Raw genomic sequence first — 20,539 nt, 5'->3', positions numbered from 1 at the left:
AAGAAACACACTTTCTTACGGAGAACAGTATTTCAAATGGGTTTGGCACAGCACAGACACCATAGTCTCAAAGTGATGTTGCAAAGTGTCTAATCCGAAGCAGATGGCAGGAAATCAGAGTCAAGTGTGACTAGTCTCTCTGCAGCCACCACTGGGCTGTGGGTGAGGGGGCGGGGGATGGGTGGGAGAGAGAGAACGGTCATTCTTGAAGCCGGGTGAGGTTCCGTACTTGCTCATAAAACTCGTTGACTATGCCTTCTGTCCACTTGAGGTGAATGTCCCGGCCCTTGGCTGGCCCGTTGATATCTGCCAGCTTAATGCACACTTGGCACACCAGCAGTCGGTCGTTCTCATTAGTCCAGTCAATTCCTGGACTGTTCACATCATTCACCTATTTTTAGCAGAGAAGTGGTAAAACGTAGTCAAATTTAATTTCAGCCAACGAGAGTGATGTCATTAAAAACCTTGCATTTTTGTTTTTTGGTGCTGATTTTAACTAATGGTATTACCGACCTTGGTGTTAAACTCGGCCAGGAAGTCAAAGTGCTTCTTCAGGTCAGTGGCAAGGATGGCCTCGATGACGAGGAAGCGAAAGCGCTTGAATTCCACGTGGTCCAGGTTGGACAGGAAGTTGAACTCCGGCCGGGACAGGAAGAGGCTCCACGCTGACGCAGCGTGATGGTTCTCCAAGACCGAGCGGTCATTATACAGCACAGCCTGTGCGGGGAGGAGAGGAACCGGCCTCAAAGAGAGACTACAGAACCTGTTGCCAGAGAACCTTAGTACTCATCAGCCACACAATCTCGTCTCTACTCTCTCTTTCGTTTTTACTTCATGATTAGCCAGCAATGATATTAAGAAGGACCTTTAGAATCATCTTGGAAGTATACTGCCGAGTTCCTGGTAGTCATCACCTACTGTACACTAAATGTCTGTAACATGATCTACATAAAGTATCTGGTTAGTCATCATCTATACAACTTTATCTCACCTCACCAAAGTGATTAGTCAGCAATGGAATGGTAGGAGCGAACCTAAAGCAAAGGGGCTGATGGGTAAGAGATTTAAAGTAGGACTTGTGGCTGGTGTGGCTGATCTCTCACCTGAGGGGCGTTAGTGGCTACGAGGAAAGCGTTTGTACGCCCGGGGTGGTCGTAGTCGTGCATGGCGGCAGCTACATACAAAGCCATGATCTCCAGGGCGGGCACGTTCCAGGTCAGGCAGCCGTAGCTGTCGTCAGAGATGGAGCAGCTTTTGGAGGTGGCGTAGGGCACCCGGCCGGGAGAGATCCCACTGTCTGAGTCTGTGGAGGGACAATGAGACACCACGCCACACCACACCACACCACACCACACATGTTTGATCAAAAACAAACTACACGGTGATGTTTTCTGCTAAAAAAATAAAAATAAAATGCAAACCCAACATTTTGGTCTACAACTCTAAGAAAACTACTTAAAACCTTAATGCCTGGGGGGGTGGGGGTGTCCTAATGCCTAAGGCCTAAAGCTGTGTCCTAAAGCCTACATGACGTATGCTATTTGCAACATGGAAACTATATCATATAGTACACAAGGAAAAGGCGTATAAACATACATATCTGTTACAGTTCTGCATAGGCTATGCAGCGTAGCATACAGCAGTGTTGAGTGCAATTCCTCTGCTGTGGTGAGCGACTACGAGCTGAGTGCTGCCCAGGGGCGGCCTGGAGCTGGTGAGGCCGGCTAAGCCGAGCCGGTGACTCAGACTGGGCTCCATTTGAAAAATTAAAAGGGCCATCAGCAGAGTTAAAATAAGCCATAAACCTGCTGATCTCAGCAGCCTCAGCAGCAGCAGCATCACCACTCAATCACAATACATGCTCTTACTTTCTCTCTCCCTCTCTCTCTTCTCTCTATCTCTCTCTCTTTCTCTCTTCTCTATCGCTCCAAGGCTGCTCCTCTGCCAGACAAGAGACGAAAAGAGAAGCCGGGTAGAGGGAGGGAGGGAGGGAGAGGGGGATTGCTGTGAAATATCACTAGCTCACTAGCTCAAACTGGCTCCAGAGCAGGAGAGTGCATATAAAGGAAAACATCTGGTAGGAGAGCCAATTCATGTGCTATGGTCTGTGTGCTAATATATGGCTGCAGTTCTGAGCACAAAAGCCTTATGTTAACATACCAAATGTTAACCCAGTGGTGGTGATGGTGCTGGTGGTGGTGGTGTGTGTGCATGCGCATGCATGAGTGTGTGTGTGTTTGGGGGGGGGGGGGGGTGTTCTGCTGACCTGTGTCACTTCCTGTCACATGCTCACTGTGGATCTGCTGAAAGCCCGGGATGGGCCTGGTGGTGAGGTACCATACGGCGTGGAGGACATCAGTAGCGTGGACACGGTTATGATCTGTCACATGGGAGAGGGCAGCCACACAGGTCAACAACCTCACAACAACTTCACTGACATTTCACATGACCTAGGACATATAGTAGGCAAACTCTCAGATGCAGGACAGCTCACCATCTCTGTAAGACATAACAAAAAAACAAAACAAAAAAAAGCTGCATATTTGGGCAAAAATAAGAGTTTCCCAACTTGTACAGCTGACTGCTCTACATTCTTCTGTAGCTGACACTGTGACGATGTCACAATGCTGACACGCACACCATCAGCTGGGTTTGTGCATGTGTCATTCCATATTCCTCCCTAATAATGATATGATAAATATGATATATGTAAGGGATAATGTATAGAACGCCGGTCATTGTCAGGGCGGACCGGACCCCGATGCGCAGCGGAGGGGTCTTGTTCCACCCTGAAGGGACCTATTTCCCAACAATGACCGGGCGTTCTATACATTATCCCGCTTATTACACGGCTACCCACTAAAGCAATCAACACCGGCAACAAAATATTGATTTAACAATAATTTTAATGATTGAAAGGTGATTGTCGCTTCCACGCAAAGAGAAGGGGAGGGGAATGCTAAATAGGCCGTTAAATAGCTTAATGGCAACGTTCGAAAGAACACCCTATTTATTATTGAAGTTGAACTGAACATTGCCATTTATAGTAAAATGGGACAATGAGAATGGGATTTCTTTGGGGATGTTGATGTTGATGTTTCTTTCTTCATCTGCTTGTTGGCGGGGTGCTGTCATTGACACATCTGAGAAAACAACAGCTGTTAGCCTGATGTTTAAAATGTCAACTCAGTTAGGCTATGTAGTTATGGCTCACCGAATTTGCTGCCATTGTCGGGATGAGAGGAGAGGACTTTTCTCTCTCTGTCAGTGATGGAGTCCAGTAGCTCCTCAGACTCCCCTCACATCTGTGCCCAGTCACAGACATTATTTCGCGACTCTCCAGACCAGCCTGAGACAGGAGTTGGACAGCTGTGATGTGGCGTCAGGGGGGCAAAGAAAGCGATACTTTTTAAAGCTGGCAACAGGGCAGTTTGGTTTGTCAGGCTCCGCGAAGATGTAGCCCCGGTAATTTGCTCTGCACGGGTCTTTGGCATCTTTGTGATTTTTTGTCTCAGCGTTGTATGCGAGAGTGATATATTCGTTGCCATTCTCGTCTTTCTTTAGAAGGAAAGAGTCTTGAGTGAGGTCCCGATTGCCCTCTCTGCCTCGTCTTGCCAGATGTAGCTGTACATCAAACCACACCTTCCTGACGAGTCCACGAGCTGTGTTGGGAGAGAGCACATCTGGGTTGCTGAGCAGCAGTTGTAGGTCTTTTGTCGAGATGGGGGGTGATGCTGGCTGACGTCTTTGCCCTTTTTCCGTAGATCTTTAACTACAGATTTGAAAACATCGTTGCTTGATTTGAACCTGGCACAGTTCATCATATCAAGGGTTGTGAAATGTCGAGATATCCCTGCCCTAATTGCCATGTAACTCGCAATTGAGTAGGTCTTTCCGTTGGCATTTTGCACCGATGGATAAAAAGAAAGTAGCACCTGATTGAGACTCTCTGCATTATAATCAGCAAAGTCTACCGACAGTCTTTGAAAACTGACATGGCCCATACCGTGGTCCGTTTTGTATTGATTTCATGTCGGTTCTCTTCAATTCTGTCTATGTCTCTGTCGTCCAGATGTTTGTCATTTCGCTTCTTTGCCTTCCTCTGTGTTGTTTTCTTTTCTTTTCTTTTCTTAACTGGTGAAGACCACTCAGCCTTCATCCAAGAATCGAAATCTAGGTAATCTCCAAGATTATTAAAACTAATATTAAACTCATCCATTGCGCCGGATGTATTGGAAGTTTGTCTGTTACAAAGTATCTGCAGGTCAACTTGTGTAGCTTAGCAACGGAGTATTCTAAAGTGATAAGTGGCCGGACTACTTGCGCAGTAATATGAAAGACGTGAAATAGAAGCACAAAGCCCATTTTCCTTGACAGCGGTCTGTTATACTTAGCAACGGTCTGTTATTCAGAATTAGCAGACCGCTGAACGTTGGGAAGGCCCATTCAAGTGAATGGAGCATTATGAAGAGCCGTGTAATAAGACATAATAATGCACTAATACAGGTGGCTGCATTGAAAAAATGCTCTGTGTGTGTACTACACACACAGAGCTACTACTATTCATTTAGCACATCCTTTTAATCCCAAATACTTACATATCTCAATTATATACAAAGGATTACATTGTCCATTGTACTATTAATAGTCTGTTGTAGTGATTGAGGGCACTATGTGACAGAAGCGGTCACATCTTGCACTGAAAGATTTCGTTTCATGTGACATGCCAACAACAATTTACAAAGAGACACAGACAGACAATGTTGCTGCACAAAAGGTTCTATGAACTGCAATGCGTTCCAGTGAGAGAACTAGATGAGAACTCACAGGGAATATCCCGATAGCCATTCTCCAAAGCACAGAAGAACGTCATGAATTCCCGCACAGGGATTTTAAAGATTTCAAACAGTCCTGCGTCCTGGAACAAAGTGTAGGCCACCTGAGGAAATCAAAACAACAACAACATAAATAAAACAACAACAACAAGAAGCCCTTCATTAGGAGAGACACAAGATGGACGCCCACCAGACACTCAATTCCCACGGTGGCAGCCACTCAACAGAGCACAGCAGCAGACACTCGCCGAGGGTCAAGCGCCTCGCTACCATAACAACCCGAGTCACAACAGATGTCAGACCCACGGCTCACATCAGCCGCCCACTGAGCCTGGATGTGAAGTCAATTTAAAACTGGTGTTCAATCATTGTATATGTGTAATTACTGTACTACTTTTTTATTATATTTTGATTTGAAGGGTAACATCATATGATAAGGTAAAGATCACATTGGAAATACCAAAGTTAAAGTAACATCCCACCCCTATACATTTTTTTACCTTTTTGAATGTCTGTAACTGAAGTATTCGTAGGATACATCAAACTAACATTGATTAGCCTAGTGTTGAACTAAGCTCAATAGCAAAACCCTGGCGGAACCAGCCGTTCTGCTGCGGAACCATAGCAAACAATACAAAATCTGCCACTAGTCAATGTGATTCCTGCCTAACTGTACGTACGTAGCTGAGGATCCTGCCTGTCTTCCCTCCTGTTCTGTCCATCAGGTCAAAGATCTGGAAGTTCCAGGTGTTGACCTTCTCCATGATCTCCTCATGCTCCTCCAGGAAGGGGTCAAGCTTGAAGTCCTGTTCACTCTGAAGCCAGGCAGACACAGGAGTCAGTTTAACAGAAAAATGCCGATCAGCATTTCCCAGAAGCCAAGCATGTTGTCCTCAAATGACTCCTTTTGGCAACACCCCAAAGACTACTCTTGCAGTCATAGATGAGTACAGAAAAGAAACCATTACTTTAACACTTGACAACTAGCTGACTAATCGATGAATTGTTTCAACTCTAATCATGATGGGAACTTGGCAACTATAGTATATGTACTGAATGTATGGACAATGGATATCTAGAGCATTTCACCCATTTCAAAAATGAATAAAGAAGCTACTTGTACATTCCCTCAGAACATGCTCTCCAAAAGCACACACACGCACATGCACAAACGCACACACACACACACACACACACTGTTAATAAGCTGTGAACACACTCCAGAGAAATTAATTTGAACTGTTCCAAGAACTAACCCAGATGATTGAATGAAGAGTACTGTAAGAGTCAGGGCAGGGGAGTTTCGCTGGCTAACTGAGAAATGACCCCAGAGACCACTGTGTTGTTCAACAGCCGGCTCTCTTTAACACGGCCTGTAGTATCCAATAAAACTGGGAGCGAACAAAGCATCAGCAACTATCGGGGCATTTCAGGTCACGAGTAGACTCCTACAGTATTGGAGAAATGCGAGTAAACACACCACTATAGCAGATGAAGAATTCACGAGGGAAGCCAATCAATGAGATCAATGAGATCAATAATATGTCTCAATATCAATAAATCTCATGAGAGCCATTTAGCAAGATACAGTACTTGCACAAAAACAGTTCTCGGGGGAGCTCTCCCAGTGGGTAGAGCAGGGGTCTCAAATTCAAATGAGCTGGGGGCCACTTCTGCCAACGTCATCTGATTGGAGGGCTGCATCAGTGTTAAAGAATAATACAAAAAAGAATGGCTATTTCCTAAAATGCAATGTTTTTTTTTCAAATACTGTATTTTCAAATACAAAACTGCAAACAGAAAGTGCAAGTCTTTTTATCTATTTTTAGACACCTGTGCTATAAAATAATGATAAAATAAATATAAATACAAATTATGAAAAGACACAAAAAAAGCATAAAAACAGGTATGTGTGCGTTTCACACCAAATAAAAATATTTTCCTCTCATAACTTATTATGACCGCCGCTAGCGAAGCGGTCATATAGGGATTGTCAAAGTTTTTTTTTTTTTTTTTTTTTTTTTTTCCCCCCCCCGTCATCTACTTCCTGAATTTTTGGTCAACAATACCCAGGACACCGAACCACCGGGGCACATACACATTTGGTGGGTATGTAGCCCCACTAGACTTTTACGGAAAAATTTCGTTTGGTCCCCGGGGGCCACTCCCCCCACCCCCCGCGATGGGCCCCCCGAAACCCAAAAAATGCAGTTTTTCCTAAATAACTACCTGAACCGTGGCACCGAGGATGAATACATTTTTATGGTATGTTGGTCTCAAGGGCCCACATCAACCTAGCCCATAATCACTAATTTGTGATTTGCACCCCCCCGGTAAAAAATGAAAATGCAATATCATTCTGCTTTAATCGCCCCTCTCTTCAGTTAAGATGTTCAGAACTGCACCACATTTTATGTGTATGATTAACCTGACATTCTCTGGGGGTATGCCAAGTTTCATAGAATTTCATCCATGGGGGGGGGGGGGGTCTAAAAAAATTAAGTTATGTGTACATTTAGTGACTGTACACTCATTGGCCTGTAGATGGTGGTGCACACATATACACACGCACACACACACACAGGCACGCACATCAGTATCGGCAATTACAACGGGCGATACATAATTACAAATTCAGCAGGATTAAAGGAAAACCAAATATTCATCATAATAATTTGGATGCATTTCCAGTATTGGCGTCACATAGTCGTTTGTCCACCAGATGGCGCATCGTTGCAGTGAGACGTAATTTTGTTGGAAGTTAATCTAAAGTGGGTTGGAAAGACAATACGCTTCCTACAAGGACCAGACTGTAGTTTACCGCAGAGAACGTCTAATAAGGGTAGGATGATTTCTGCATGACATGTAACTCCCATTTCTTCTTGAAGCCGAAATGAATCTGAGAATGTTTATCGGACATGCTTGGTTTTTACTGAAGGTAGGCTACGTTAATCTTAAGTTATATTAATAGCCTAGAGTAGGTAAAATAATGTTACCGTTAGCATTGGTTGAGTGATGGAGGCCAATTTGATTATTGATGTATTTGTAGAAAACCATGCGGTTATAGGCTACCAAGAAAATTGATAACAGCACTAATTGCATCTTTCGATTGTCATCTCATTTGCTTATGACCATAACCTAGGCTACTAACGGCTACCACACACGGCTGCGTGCATCGCGTTGCTGGAGACGCATCCCATTCACTTTACATGGGCTCACGTGATCCGTTGCCGAACTGAATTGTGGGTCCGTTGCGTCGCGTTTCTCCCGCCGCTCGCGTTGAGTTCAGCTGTTGCTGCACCGACAGACGGCACCGGCCAATCAAGCCAATCTACGGACGGCACCAACCAATCACATTACGGTTTTACTTCAAGTCATTTGCATAGCTACCGTCGGGAACACCCACTGGCATGCGTTGACGGAACGCAGCTGTGTGTGGGAGCCGTAACAGGAGCTAAATGAGTTAGCCACAACACGTTCGCTACGTGATGGTTTTCTAATGGAAAATATATAGGCTACCTGAAAGATAACCTGTCTATGATGCATCCTAAACACCTGACTGGGACATTTAGCTCAAAGTCTCAAAAAGCATCTGAGTCAATGTTCATTCCCAAACACCCATATAGGCTACTTCAATCCTCTATTTTCAAAGGTGATTCAAGTAAGGAAGAGCATGGCTCAAAGTAAAGTAACTAGGACTGAAACTACAGAAATTCGTCAAAGTGAATAATTTGTGTCAACTCGCCGCAATGTAGATTTATTAACGCACCCGTGATCTACATCTCCATTTAAACCAAATGTTTTAGAGCGCACGTTGAGAGATGTATCCAGGGCAGGGCTGTACCTACCCATATTTGTTGCACGTGCTACAAAAATCATTCTTTGCTATGGATGATTTAGTACCAACGTTACACCGGTCCAATACAGTTTTGCCTATGGCTATACCGTGAGACTGAGACATTTTTTGTTTGTTCGAAGTGCGTGTTTAGGGAGTCGATGTGCTTTGATTCCAGCTTGGTAGTAGTAGTCTATGCGATTAAAAAACATGTGTGTGTGAAGTATCCAAACAATGATAACGCTTTATGGCTGCTTTAGCCACAGACCTTGAGCTACTGTACAGTGGGTTGGGTTCCATTTAGAAGTGTCGCTTTCCGTGATTCACACAGCTGCGTGAAATGTATTACTACTGATATGCAAAACTATTAACTTTTCGCGAAGAGGTGGCTGCTTAAGTCCACTTGATACTGTAAGCCATTGGTTCCCAAAGGAGATTTTATTTGGGTCGCCAGAATAGCCTAGTGACTAGTGATTTTTGTTGTGTAATAGGCCTAGCATAGGGCCTACCTTATATAGCCTATAGTTTGTTAACAGTCACGGTTTTGTCATAACTCCCTCTATGCATTTTTGCATTTAGAATAGCTCTGAAACCGGGGGCGAACACGTCGCTGGGGGGGGGGCGCCAGTGCGTGGATATATCAGCATATTATTTGCACAACCAATAACGGACAGTAGCTCTTCAACTTGGCCCGTTAAAATGTGTATGAACACTCTAGCAACGCATTTCATGAAGGCCCTTTTGGACATGTCAGTTATTTGCAGCACTGGGTAAAACGGCATTTTGTTTTAGACTACTGGTATTTCATTTGTGCATTGACAATAAAGCTGAATATCATATGAACTAGATGAAACATTCACATTCAGCCGCAATCGGAAATGGCGGGCCCGAGCACCTGAGGGCCGCAACCTGTGACATGTCAGAATCCAACAAAGCACCGACGTGGTGCATTTGTGAAATGTACATATTTGATACGTGTGCTATTTGTTTTTGTATTTTATTTTCTGCCACATGTACTTGCTTGGCCAGGTGGGGGTGCAATGCAAGGCAGGCCCATTGGGTGTCATCATAATCATAATATATATTAACTAGTGCTGTCAGTTAAACGCGTTATTAACGGCGTTAACGTAAACCTATTTTAACAGCGTCAATTTTTTTATCGCAAGATTAACGTTCTTTTCGGTGTAACAAACTTTGTTGTTTTTTCACATGCTGTTGCAACAACTAACGTTAGAACAACTACAACACCACACTGGATCTAGCTAAACCGTGCTGCATGTACACGCCCCCTTTTAGGGGAAAGGGAGCTGTTTGGATAATGGAAACCTATGCATCAAAGTGGGGAGCGAAAATGGCTTATAGGCCTACTTACTAAATCTTGAAACAAACGTAAATAAAAGGCACAAAATAAGGTTGGTGTAAGAGTTATCTGGGTGTTTATGGGATTAATGTGACCATTATGTTCCTATTTTTTGCTCTTTCCAGTTTATAGCCTATTAACAGGAGTGTCACGAATCACACAGTCAAACTGCCCGTGGCTGACTATAAGTTCGGCAAGCTTAACATTACATGTCATAACATCAACTAAACATAAGTCACACATTCATTCTATCACTTGTAATATAAACGTAGCCTTTTTCCTACAACTAGGTGAGATAATGGGCTATGCCTGTACTGAAGTTCCACAGTTAGCTAGCTAGCAAGCTAACCGTTTTACATGGGATATGGTAGCTACGTGCTGAATGGGTTAATGTACAAAGTTTCGACATGAGTAAATTACATACACATAATTCTTCATAACTGCCCTGTTAGTAAAATGATTGAATGGCCTGTAAATTAATAACTAGATGTAACATCAAGGTGTGATTAGGCTATCTGTCATTGGAATCAATGATATAATGTTAACTTGTTTTCCGCTAAAATGGGGCGTGATGCAGATTAAATCCTTTAATATGTTTATGATGCGCCTTTAGTAGGCTACGTAAAGGCATGCTGCACACAATTGTTTGGGCTTACGAGCCGGCCAAAGACTAGATTCGTATAATAAACATCAACGGTCACCAACCTGAACTCCCGGTCAGCTGAATGGTGTTTTAAATTGCTGTGGACACCGATGCACCAGTGCGATGCACTCTGCTTTCGACATTCATTTACTGTACATTAGATTCCATTCTTTTCAATACAACTCTGCACACCAGCATAGCACTTTGCCTCCGTGTAAATCACGATTCAGTTATATTTGTTGGTCGACGCCGCTCCATAAAATCCATTGTTCATCTAGTGTTTGCGTGTTAAAAACTTCGGCGCTGATGTGTGTGGCAAGTGACAGTGCACCATAGACTGTAAGCCTATAAAATGGCAGTGCACTCATGTCGAAAAGTTCCTTATTTTCAACTGAACTCAAAGATAATGAATATAGTATTTTATGTTTGTTATGCCCTTTATTAGCTATATTTCTGAAGAATATATTGTGTTGCCTCAGGTTTGCTGCACATCTTTTGAAATTTGATTTGAAATAATCAAATAGACCTACGTCTTAAAGTTAAGTTAATGAAGTAACTTGCTTTGCTTTCATTTGAATCCCAATCAAGATACACAATAATTGCTTTATATTGTTAATATGGACTCCTGGAAAGTTCAGCAATGCAAAATAATAGAATTTTAATAATGCGATAAAATATGTGATTGATCGTGATTAACTATAGGAATTCAGCGATTAATCGTGATTAAAAATTTTAATCGTTTGACAGCACTAATATTAACCTGAGAAATTTCAGACCATTCATTTTAAGCAAAGAACATTTCTGATACACTTTTTGGTTGGCCAGATGGTGGCGCTATGTTAGGCATGGAAATTACACATGTGAATATCATCACAATAATGATATCCACATTTTTTGTAAACTTTCAGATTAATCACTTAAGGCATTGTCCATTTCTGGCACATTTCCTGCTTGACCAGGTGGTGGCGGCCCATTGGGTGTCTGGATATCATCATAATCATAATATCTATTAACATGAGAAGTTTCAGACCATTTATTCAAAGCATAGAGCATTTCTGGCACATTTCCTGCTTGGCCAGATGGTGGCGCTATGCTAGGCCTGTGCATTACGAATGTGAATATCATCACAATAATGATATCTGATATTTTAAAGGTTTAGATCAATCACTTAAGGCATTGTCCATTTCTGGCACATTTCCTGCTTGGCCAGGTGGTGGCGCTATGTCAGGCAGGCCCTTTGGGTGTCTGGATATCATCATAATCATGATATCTATTAACCTAAGAAGTTTCAGACCATTAATTCAATGCACTGTGATTTATGACACATTTCCTGTTTATGTGGCGAGATATTAAAATCATATCAAATATATAACTTATCAAAAATCCCTTCACAATTTAACATGAGCGACATCTTGGCATAATATTTGCCAAATTTCAAATGAATCTGACAAACCGTCTAGGAGTATGTTCAAATTGATCATATGACATCAGTATAATTGTCATTCTTTCTGTTGCCAGTTGGTGGCGCTATGCCAAACATGCTATTGGCATGTTAATGCAAAAGTTGTTTGTTTTTGGGAGTTACATACACCCACCAAATTTGGTGTGTGTATTTAAAACTATATGCCAACCACAAGTGACAGTGACATAAGGGGGCGCTATGGAGTTCCTGGGCAACGCCCGGTGCCAAGCTTTTGTCCCTGTCTATTCACTGTAGCACTTGATGTGGGTGCCAAATTTCATGCGTTTTCACCCATGGGAAGCACCTCTTTTGGCATCATGATTCATCACATATTTCACCACATATTAGTCTGCACAAAATCCCAAATATCTCACTTCCTGTTGGGCGTGGCTAATGCATTGTACATACGAAAGTCGTTCATCTTGGGGAGATACAGGCACCTACCAAATTTGGTGTGTAGCTGAAAGTATATGCCCACCACGGGATCAGTCACCTAAGGGGCCGTAAGGGGGCGCTAGCGAGTCCCTGGGCCATGCCCGGGGCCAAGCTTTTGTACCTAGCTGCTTTGTGTGACACCTGATGTGTGTGTCAAATTTCAAGACTTTTCAATTAAGTTAACCACCTCAAAATATATTCCAACCACGAGATCAGTCACCTAAGGGGGCGCTAGCGAGTCCCTGGGCCACGCCCGGGGTCAAGCTCTTGTACCTAACTGCGATGCATGACACCTGACGTGTGTGCCAAATTTTGACCATGTTAACCACCTCAAAAACAGGAAAGCAGAAAAGTGGAATAACAATAATAATAGTGAAAAATAATAATCCTTACAAAAACAATAGGGCCTTGCGCCCTTCGGTGCTCGGGCCCTAAAAATCCATGACATGACCTCTCTTCTTGATAGCTGTTGAAAACTGCATGGAACTGACAGGGATTGTTTTGTTTAATAATAAATAAATAAATACATTATACCTTCCAACACACATTCCAAACAAGCATACACAAAAGTTTCAAGAGTGGGGGATGGAGTAGAAGATGGAGACAAATTCATTAATATGATTTATTTTCGCGGAATGGATGTACAGGACTGAGCGTCGGTCATATTTTGTACCGCTATGCGGTACATCTAGTTTAAACCTGGCATATCAAAATTTCAAAAGGCCATGGCTTGAAAGTGGTCAGAGATAAAGTCCTACTGTAAATGTAAAAATCTTTGAGTATAAACAAAAGTTTATGAAGGGGGTAAATTTGCCCATGTAATTTGCCACTGGATGGTAAGCACCTCAAATTATGCACCTTTCAGTAAATACTGGATGTTGAACTATTTGAGCAGGTTTACTTTCTTTTTGTCATATTACCCAAATAACAAATTAACAGGAAAACAGTAGGCCTAAGATGTAACAATAGTAAACTATTACTAGCCTGTTCCACAAACCGTTATTATAGGTCTACAACAAAGTAGCCTGGTCAAATCAGTTCCTATCGCGGGTGACTTTGTAGTTCTTCAGAGCTGTCTGTACCACGTCCATTACGGACACCATCATCTACCACTGCCACCTCAAGCTATTTTGGGCAAAGGGTCCAAATAAGCATGGTATGCTTAGTGGACACCATCGTATGCAAAGACGCACCTCCATTCACAGACGCACCGTGACTATCACTGTCAATAGACGATCGATCATTATATAATCTCCAAAAGGCAGATATTCTCCCTCAGAATCAGAATAGGTGAATAGTATAGCCTACCCAAGACTTCAACACATGTTTTTTCAACATTTGGTGTAGGCCTTATTCTGCTTCAATTTGTGCAAAACTATGGCCTGCATCGCTTCCGCGTCATTACAAACAAATGCACGTCTTCATGTTTTGTCGCGTGTAGGCTAATACACTGTATTTCCTGAAAACTGTGTGCAGCGATTTTGGGCTTGAATCAAACTCTGGATGTCTAGCAACTAGTGGAGGAGAGTACAAATGAGATTTGTTACCGTACTTGGATCTATCGTCTATTTTAACCAGTGTCGTTGTTTGTCGCAATTAAAAATACCCTCAAGGGCCGGATTGCATTATTATTTTGAAATAGACAGCGGGCCGGAATTGGGCCGGGCGCGCGGGCCAGGAGTTTGAGACCCCTGGGGTAGAGTCTTTAGGTGTCTGTTCCGGAAGTGCCTTATGGGTGAACTTACACTAGTCATCAGCCATATGTTCTGTCTGAGACAAGGATTTGTCATTTTGTTCCAAAACAGCACTAGGGAGTAGGGCAGGAGTAGGGCAGGAGTAGGGCAGAAGCACTGCATGCACTGCAATAAATCCACTGCTCCTGCTTAATGTTGCTGAATAGGGCTGCATACCAGTGTGCTAGCATAATCTGGGCTGATGTTTTCCCTGCATGCAACTTTGCTACATAATTACTGTGCTGCTTTATCAATATACAACTGTGTTAAGGTGTGTATCTGTGTTGACTGAAAGTTGAAATGTGTAATTGTGTTTAGTGTGACTGTTAATGTTTGTGTGTGTGTGCATTGACTAGTACTAATGGTGGCAGAGGAGGTGTGTAAGGAGTCATGTTGAGCACCTCAGGCTCCTGGCTCTGGGCCTCCTCAGCAGGACTGGGCTCCTCTTCTTCCGACTGGCCATCTCTCGTCTGGGCGACTGGACCCTTTTCCTCCTGTGGCTCGGCCTCCACACTCTCCTCTCGGATCAGGCCCTCTCCGGCAAAACCCATACTCTCACCTGCTGAGATAATGAACACGGCCACGAACACACACACACACACGTTCAACGTCCTGAGTCTAGATGAGTGTAAGAGTATGAGCATGACAGCGCCTAAATCCGTGTAAGTTTCTACATTTCTCTAGTAAATGAATAAAGCATCTATCTGTCTATCTATCTGTCTATCTATCTATCTATCTGTCTGTCTATCTATCTATCTGTCTATCTATCTGTCTGTCTATCTATCTGTCTGTCTATCTATCTGTCTGTCTATCTATCTATCTGTCTATCTATCTGTCTATCTGGTGGACTGATGGAGTGCCCTTACCTGAGCGTCTACGTTGGGCCTCGGTGGGCGAGGACGCCTGGCTCTCCCCGGCCTCCCCGCCAGCCGCTGCGCTCTTCAGCATCTGACGGCCACAGCTGGGGGGAGGACAGGCAGCACTTAAGCATACATGAGCAGCTGACACACAGAAACACGCACACGTGCGCTTCCTGCATAGCCACGAGACTGAATACATTGCTAAAGGATAAGCTAAAACACTCAAATGTATATTGTGGTAAAAGGGTGCAAAACATCTGGTCTGCTGTGTGCTACGGGTGCGGCTGTGTTGGGGTCAGGGTTTCCGTTGTCCGGTAATTACCGGACATTGGCCGAAAAAAAAATGAAATGTCCAAAAAAATTAAATCTCTCCGGTCAAATTGTCCGATTGAAATTGGCTAATAATCCCATCCCCTAACGCAATCTGAATTTGAGAATAAGCCATAATACGTAAGCCTATATTATGCGTCCTCTGGCTATGTTTTTAAATGAACAGGCTCTACCGTTTGAAAAGTAAGCTATTAAACAACACGCATAGCCTAGGCTATGCTGCATTTCAAATAGGAAGCGCACGCTTAAAACGTCCATGTTAAACAACGAACAGTGAGGCGGTTCAAACATGGCCAGGCCCAGGCAGACTAGCCTTGAAAGTTTTTTCAGAGGCCAGACGCGATGGATGATGATAAATTGGTAACGTCTAAAGCCTCAGATGTCCGGTCAACTCCAACACCACCAGATAAAAAGCAGAAGTGTCGGGCGTATCTGTCGGAATCAGTGACATTGGAAGTGGAGTTGCGGGGGATGCGGCCGCTCCAAGACACTGTCATTCTCCGTGTACACTGTCACTGGACATGCAAAGTGTTCTTTGCCCAAAGCATACAGTAGGCCTATGCGTTCTCTGTCTATGATCTAGGGCCTCCTCGACGAGGAGATTAGGCTACTGGTCCGCGAATAATTTCTGCCACAATTAAACGGTATCATTGAACCGTGGCCAAAAGAAAAATAAACTAAACATTTCCCAGAATAGGAAACATTTCCTAATTTATTGTTATCAAATAGAGGCATAGCATTAGGGGGTAGTGGTGTGAGCTCTCATTCTTGTATGTGCGCATCTGTGTAAGTTACTGTAAACAGTCACCACTGGAGATAACGTAGCAGCAACAAACAACTTTTTAAAACAACGAACGAAGCGGACTCTTGCTGTCCATGAAAATATACTGGCTAGATCTTGTTCGGTAGGTTTATGTTAGGCTAATGAACATGTTGCATTCTATACAGCTTGATCAATTTTCCCTTAATTTGACTAATTAAGAAGCGATAATATATTTGACCGGCATATCATCAAAATGTCCGGAAAACGAAACCTCTGCCGGTCACTTTGACCGGCACCATTTTTTTCTAGCGGAAACTCTGGTTGGGGTGTTGTGCTGGCATGGCAACAGCGGACCGTACCTGGTGCAGAGCGACGCTGCGGTGGCGGAGGGCGTGCGGTACTGCTGCTGGAAGTCGGGCGAGCTGAGGGTGTAGCCCAGGGGCTTGTGCAGGTTCACGCTGGGCTTGGTGAGGAAGTCAGCCGTGTCGGGGAACTCCACGGGGGAGCGCGTCACCATCGACGAGCCCGGCACCGGGGGGCTGTGACTGGGGGAGCTTACTGGACTCAGGCTGGGAGAGGTGCCTGGGGGGGGGGGGGGGCGGGGCACACAGCAGAGGAATCAGCACATTCATACAGCCACACAGCAATAGACTCCTGCTACACAAAGATCTGAAGTCCCAAACTCAAAGGTTCCTGGACAATACAACTTTTTTTTACAAATTTTACAAAGTGCAATACCAGGCATCCCTTGGCAAGCATTGGGAAATGTCACAGATACCATTCTCTGTTTAATAAGTTAGTGCAGCATTAAAATGAGATTGAAGCCATTATTTTCAAGGTAAAAAATGACTTAGTGTTGCTTTAAGAAAGCTCTGCAGAATAAACTAAAGGTGCTGCAAAAAATCTTATCCACTCAAAAGATGTTCATTTCTATCTAAAACGGTTCCATTCTCCAACTGAAAAGAAAGAACTCTGGACGGATGTGTTAGTTTCTGCTCCATTTAAGGGTTTTGATAGGGAGCTATATGGGATCAACAGTGCAGCCGCCATGTAAAGTGGACCCAGTTCATCAAAAGCAAATTCATCTTTCTAACCCTCCTGGCTCTCTTGGTCATCTGCTTGACACATCGCTAAACTATTGCCTTCGCTGGGGCTATCAGATGCCACGCTAGACTGGACTATATCAAACATTGGCGTTCAGAGAAGCCCCCACAATATTCCTAGAAAATCCTTACCCCTCTCCACTGTAACCAAACAGCATTATATTTAGGGCCACTCTGGGTAAGCTACTAAAACATGCACATCTGACAGGGCGAGTCGGAGGGAATATGCTCCTGACACAGGCGTGCGGGAGGAAAACAGCTGAGGGTCATAAATATCTTCCCAAGTTTCCAAAGTGTTTGTGTGTGTGCGTGTGCGTGTGTGTGTGTGTGTGTGTGCATGTGTGTGTGTGTGTGCGTGCGTGCATGCCACGGGGGTGGATGGAAGAACAACAAGCCGGCACTCCTCAGCAGCAGCAGCTAATGTCAGTGCTGTGTTGTGCTGTGCGGCGCCTCCGACCCACTGACCTGCTCTCCGGGGGATGGTGTGGTAGGTGAGGGTGACGGAGGAGGACCTCTGCTTGGGGATGGTCAGCAGGTTACTGTTGGGCCCGTTGGGGAGTGACCCTTGACTGTGAGGGGAGGACACAAGAGACGCAAAAAGTGGTCATGAGTCAACAACTAGAGGTCAACACACACTTTTCAACAGGCATGAGGTATTTTTCCATCGTTATTTACTGGCTCCAGCAGTCTATTATCTAGCAGATATTGAGGAGAAAGGATGTCGAGCTCCTGAGGGAAACACGTGGTGTGCTGGTGGTGGTGGCGCTCGTCATTTCTTCTCATAATCAATACGGCCAGAGATATCAGCCCACTTCGTGATGACATGAGTCATCTGAATCTGAACAACGCCAGTGAAAGCTTCATCAGAATTCGTAAGAACATGTGGTTTGTTGACTCTTCTGTTCAACAGTGCCACCCAGTGGATTCAGAAGTGAACTACAGCGCTCACAGCCAGGAAAGAGTAACAATTTGACAAGTCTCCTCCAAATGAGATGGGCGCAGGGTGGCTTGTAAAATGCAGGCCTGTGTTTACTGCCAGCTCCTCTGATCAGCAGTGAAATTATGGTCAGTGAGAGGTGAGGTTGGGGGCAGGACATTATGCTTGTGTTTGTGTGTGTGTGAGAAAGAAAGAAAGAAAGAGAGAGAGTTACAGTGTGTATGTGTGTTTGCGTGTGAGAGTGAGTGAATGAATGAATGTGTGTGTGTGTGTGTATGCATGCGTGAATGAATGAATGAATCCGTGTGTGTGAGAGTGAGTGAGTGAGTGAGTGAGAGTGAATAAGAGTGTGTGTGTGTGTGTGTGTGTGTGTGTGTGTGTGTGTGTGTGTGTGTGTGGTGTGTGTGTGTGTGTGTGTGTGTGTGCGATCAGGCATGCCTATTCTCACCCGCTGCTGGTGTAGTCTGGGTGGCTTCTCTTGCCGTTGTTGCGCTCCCAGCGTGAGGCGGGCGTCTCCAGCTGAGGTGGCAGGGTGGAGGTAGAGCTGCGTCTGAGCTGAGGGGTGGGCAGGCTGTTCCTGCTGCTCAGGCCCTGATCACAAGCACAATAATCAGCAGCAGCATAACCCTTGAAACTTACACCCACAATGCATCAGCGCAACAAAACACTGCTCACTGGCTTATGGGTTCAGGGAGTTTGAAGACTAACTATGCAGTGTGCTAACTATGCCGTGTGCACAGAGCAAGATAAGTCTACACAGTATTGCCCTTTTACACTTCACATACTAATGTTATCCTCTACCAGCAGTTACAAGAGCAAGAACCAGTCCAAGTAAGTCTGATGCAGCACTGGTACTGTATGATTTCTAACAGCAACAGACTGTCACATCAAGCCACACATCTCTCAGTACAACATTATCTAAAGCATGCGCAAGTCTGATGCAGCAGTGTTCTAATTTCCCACAACTCTGATTGTATTGGTTTGATTCCTAACAGCACAGTTTATCACATTAAGGTACATGTCTTTTAGGGCAACATCATTTATATCATTCACAAGTCTGATGCAGCCCTGGCCTGATGTCCAGTAGGGGTCTCCTCCGCCTGCGTACCTTTGGGGGCTTCCTCTCCCCCCGCTCGCCGGGGTCCTCGACCTCGGTGCAGGAGTAGAAGCCAGGGAAGGGGGTGAAGGGGTTGACGCGCGGCCGGCACGACCCTGAGAAAGTACCCATGAGGCTGCTGACGCTGCGCAGGGACGAGACCACGTTCGGCGACAGCGACGAGTCCATCAGGAGCTCTGCCACCAGGTTGCGCGCCTCGTTGATGACCGACAGGTCCACACCATTTCCACTCACGGCCCCCTGCGGAACAGGAGAGACTCAATTTCTCCCCTTCACCTCCTCTCCTGTACTAGAACAACACTTCTACTCTTATAATGGTGGCCTAGCTGTTGCACGCATACAGGAATACAAATTACACTGTCATTCATTCTACCTTCTATAAATGTAGACATTCACTCGTGAAAGATAAAGAAATAATTGCAACATGGTGTAGATGTAAAATGCTATTTGATATACATTTTCAAATAAAGAACAGATTTGTATGATGTTTCCTCTGAATAGGTTGTGCAGATAATGGTCTTGCCAATTTATCTGTCAAGAATATCTGCTATGAATAATAGTTCATGTGTGCCGATGTCAATTATACAATCACCTACCGATAATATCGAGCATCCCTACTTACAACACACCAGAGCAATGGTGTGTTGACCTCAGTAAGGTCTCTACACACCAGCTAAAAGTGCTGGGTGATATGTTAAGAACATGGCTTAGTGACAAACCCATCATAAGCTGTAAACCTCCTAAAATAAGTATGTTTCCCTACATGACTTCCATTAGGAAACCACATCCTCTGGGTTTGTCACTAAACCAGGTACTTCAAATACCCCCCTGTTGTTGTAGGTTGTGTTAGGGGTGATCAGGACCAAGTGAGATGTGTGGTCCTGTCTATGAGCCCAACCAGCATTAAGAGTAGAGCTGTAGACATTTACAAATATAGAAATGTTTTTAGCCTGAACAAGCATTGGGATTTATTCTTGTGTCTATGCGTATTCTGATCTGCATGCAGATTAGTGTGTGCGGTGTCAGCCCTCAGATATGCTGTGGCTATAAGCCAGTTGAGAACATGACTGAAAGTAGATTTGGATTGGAGATTGGATGTGAACCACTGCTCAAAACACAATCACCT

The 20,539-nt window shown here is 44.3% G+C and overlaps 1 protein-coding gene across 1 annotated transcript in view; it reads right to left on the bottom strand.

The window, feature by feature from the left end:
* The window catches only part of pde3b (phosphodiesterase 3B), a 60,524-nt gene that overhangs the window by 5,976 nt on the left and 34,009 nt on the right, over positions 1–20,539 (bottom strand). Inside the window, exons 3-14 of the mRNA XM_076287872.1 lie at positions 19,405–19,653; positions 18,745–18,887; positions 17,825–17,928; positions 16,616–16,838; positions 15,170–15,264; positions 14,705–14,865; positions 5,516–5,650; positions 4,828–4,939; positions 2,267–2,380; positions 1,104–1,303; positions 514–717; positions 230–391 (exon numbers count right to left, since the gene is read on the bottom strand). Of these exons, the coding sequence (XP_076143987.1) occupies positions 230–391; positions 514–717; positions 1,104–1,303; positions 2,267–2,380; positions 4,828–4,939; positions 5,516–5,650; positions 14,705–14,865; positions 15,170–15,264; positions 16,616–16,838; positions 17,825–17,928; positions 18,745–18,887; positions 19,405–19,653 (1,902 nt within the window). The remainder of the gene's footprint in view (positions 1–229; positions 392–513; positions 718–1,103; positions 1,304–2,266; positions 2,381–4,827; positions 4,940–5,515; positions 5,651–14,704; positions 14,866–15,169; positions 15,265–16,615; positions 16,839–17,824; positions 17,929–18,744; positions 18,888–19,404; positions 19,654–20,539) is intronic.

The sequence above is a fragment of the Alosa pseudoharengus genome, unplaced genomic scaffold, assembly GCF_046254945.1.
Source record: "Alosa pseudoharengus isolate Yale_2024_CS ecotype anadromous, Long Island Sound unplaced genomic scaffold, YU_APseudo_1.1 YU_APseudo_1.1_scf_16, whole genome shotgun sequence".
Lineage (NCBI taxonomy): Eukaryota > Metazoa > Chordata > Actinopteri > Clupeiformes > Clupeidae > Alosa > Alosa pseudoharengus.
The sequence above is the reverse complement of the archived record's forward strand: the minus strand, read 5'-3'. Positions and strand labels throughout refer to the sequence as shown.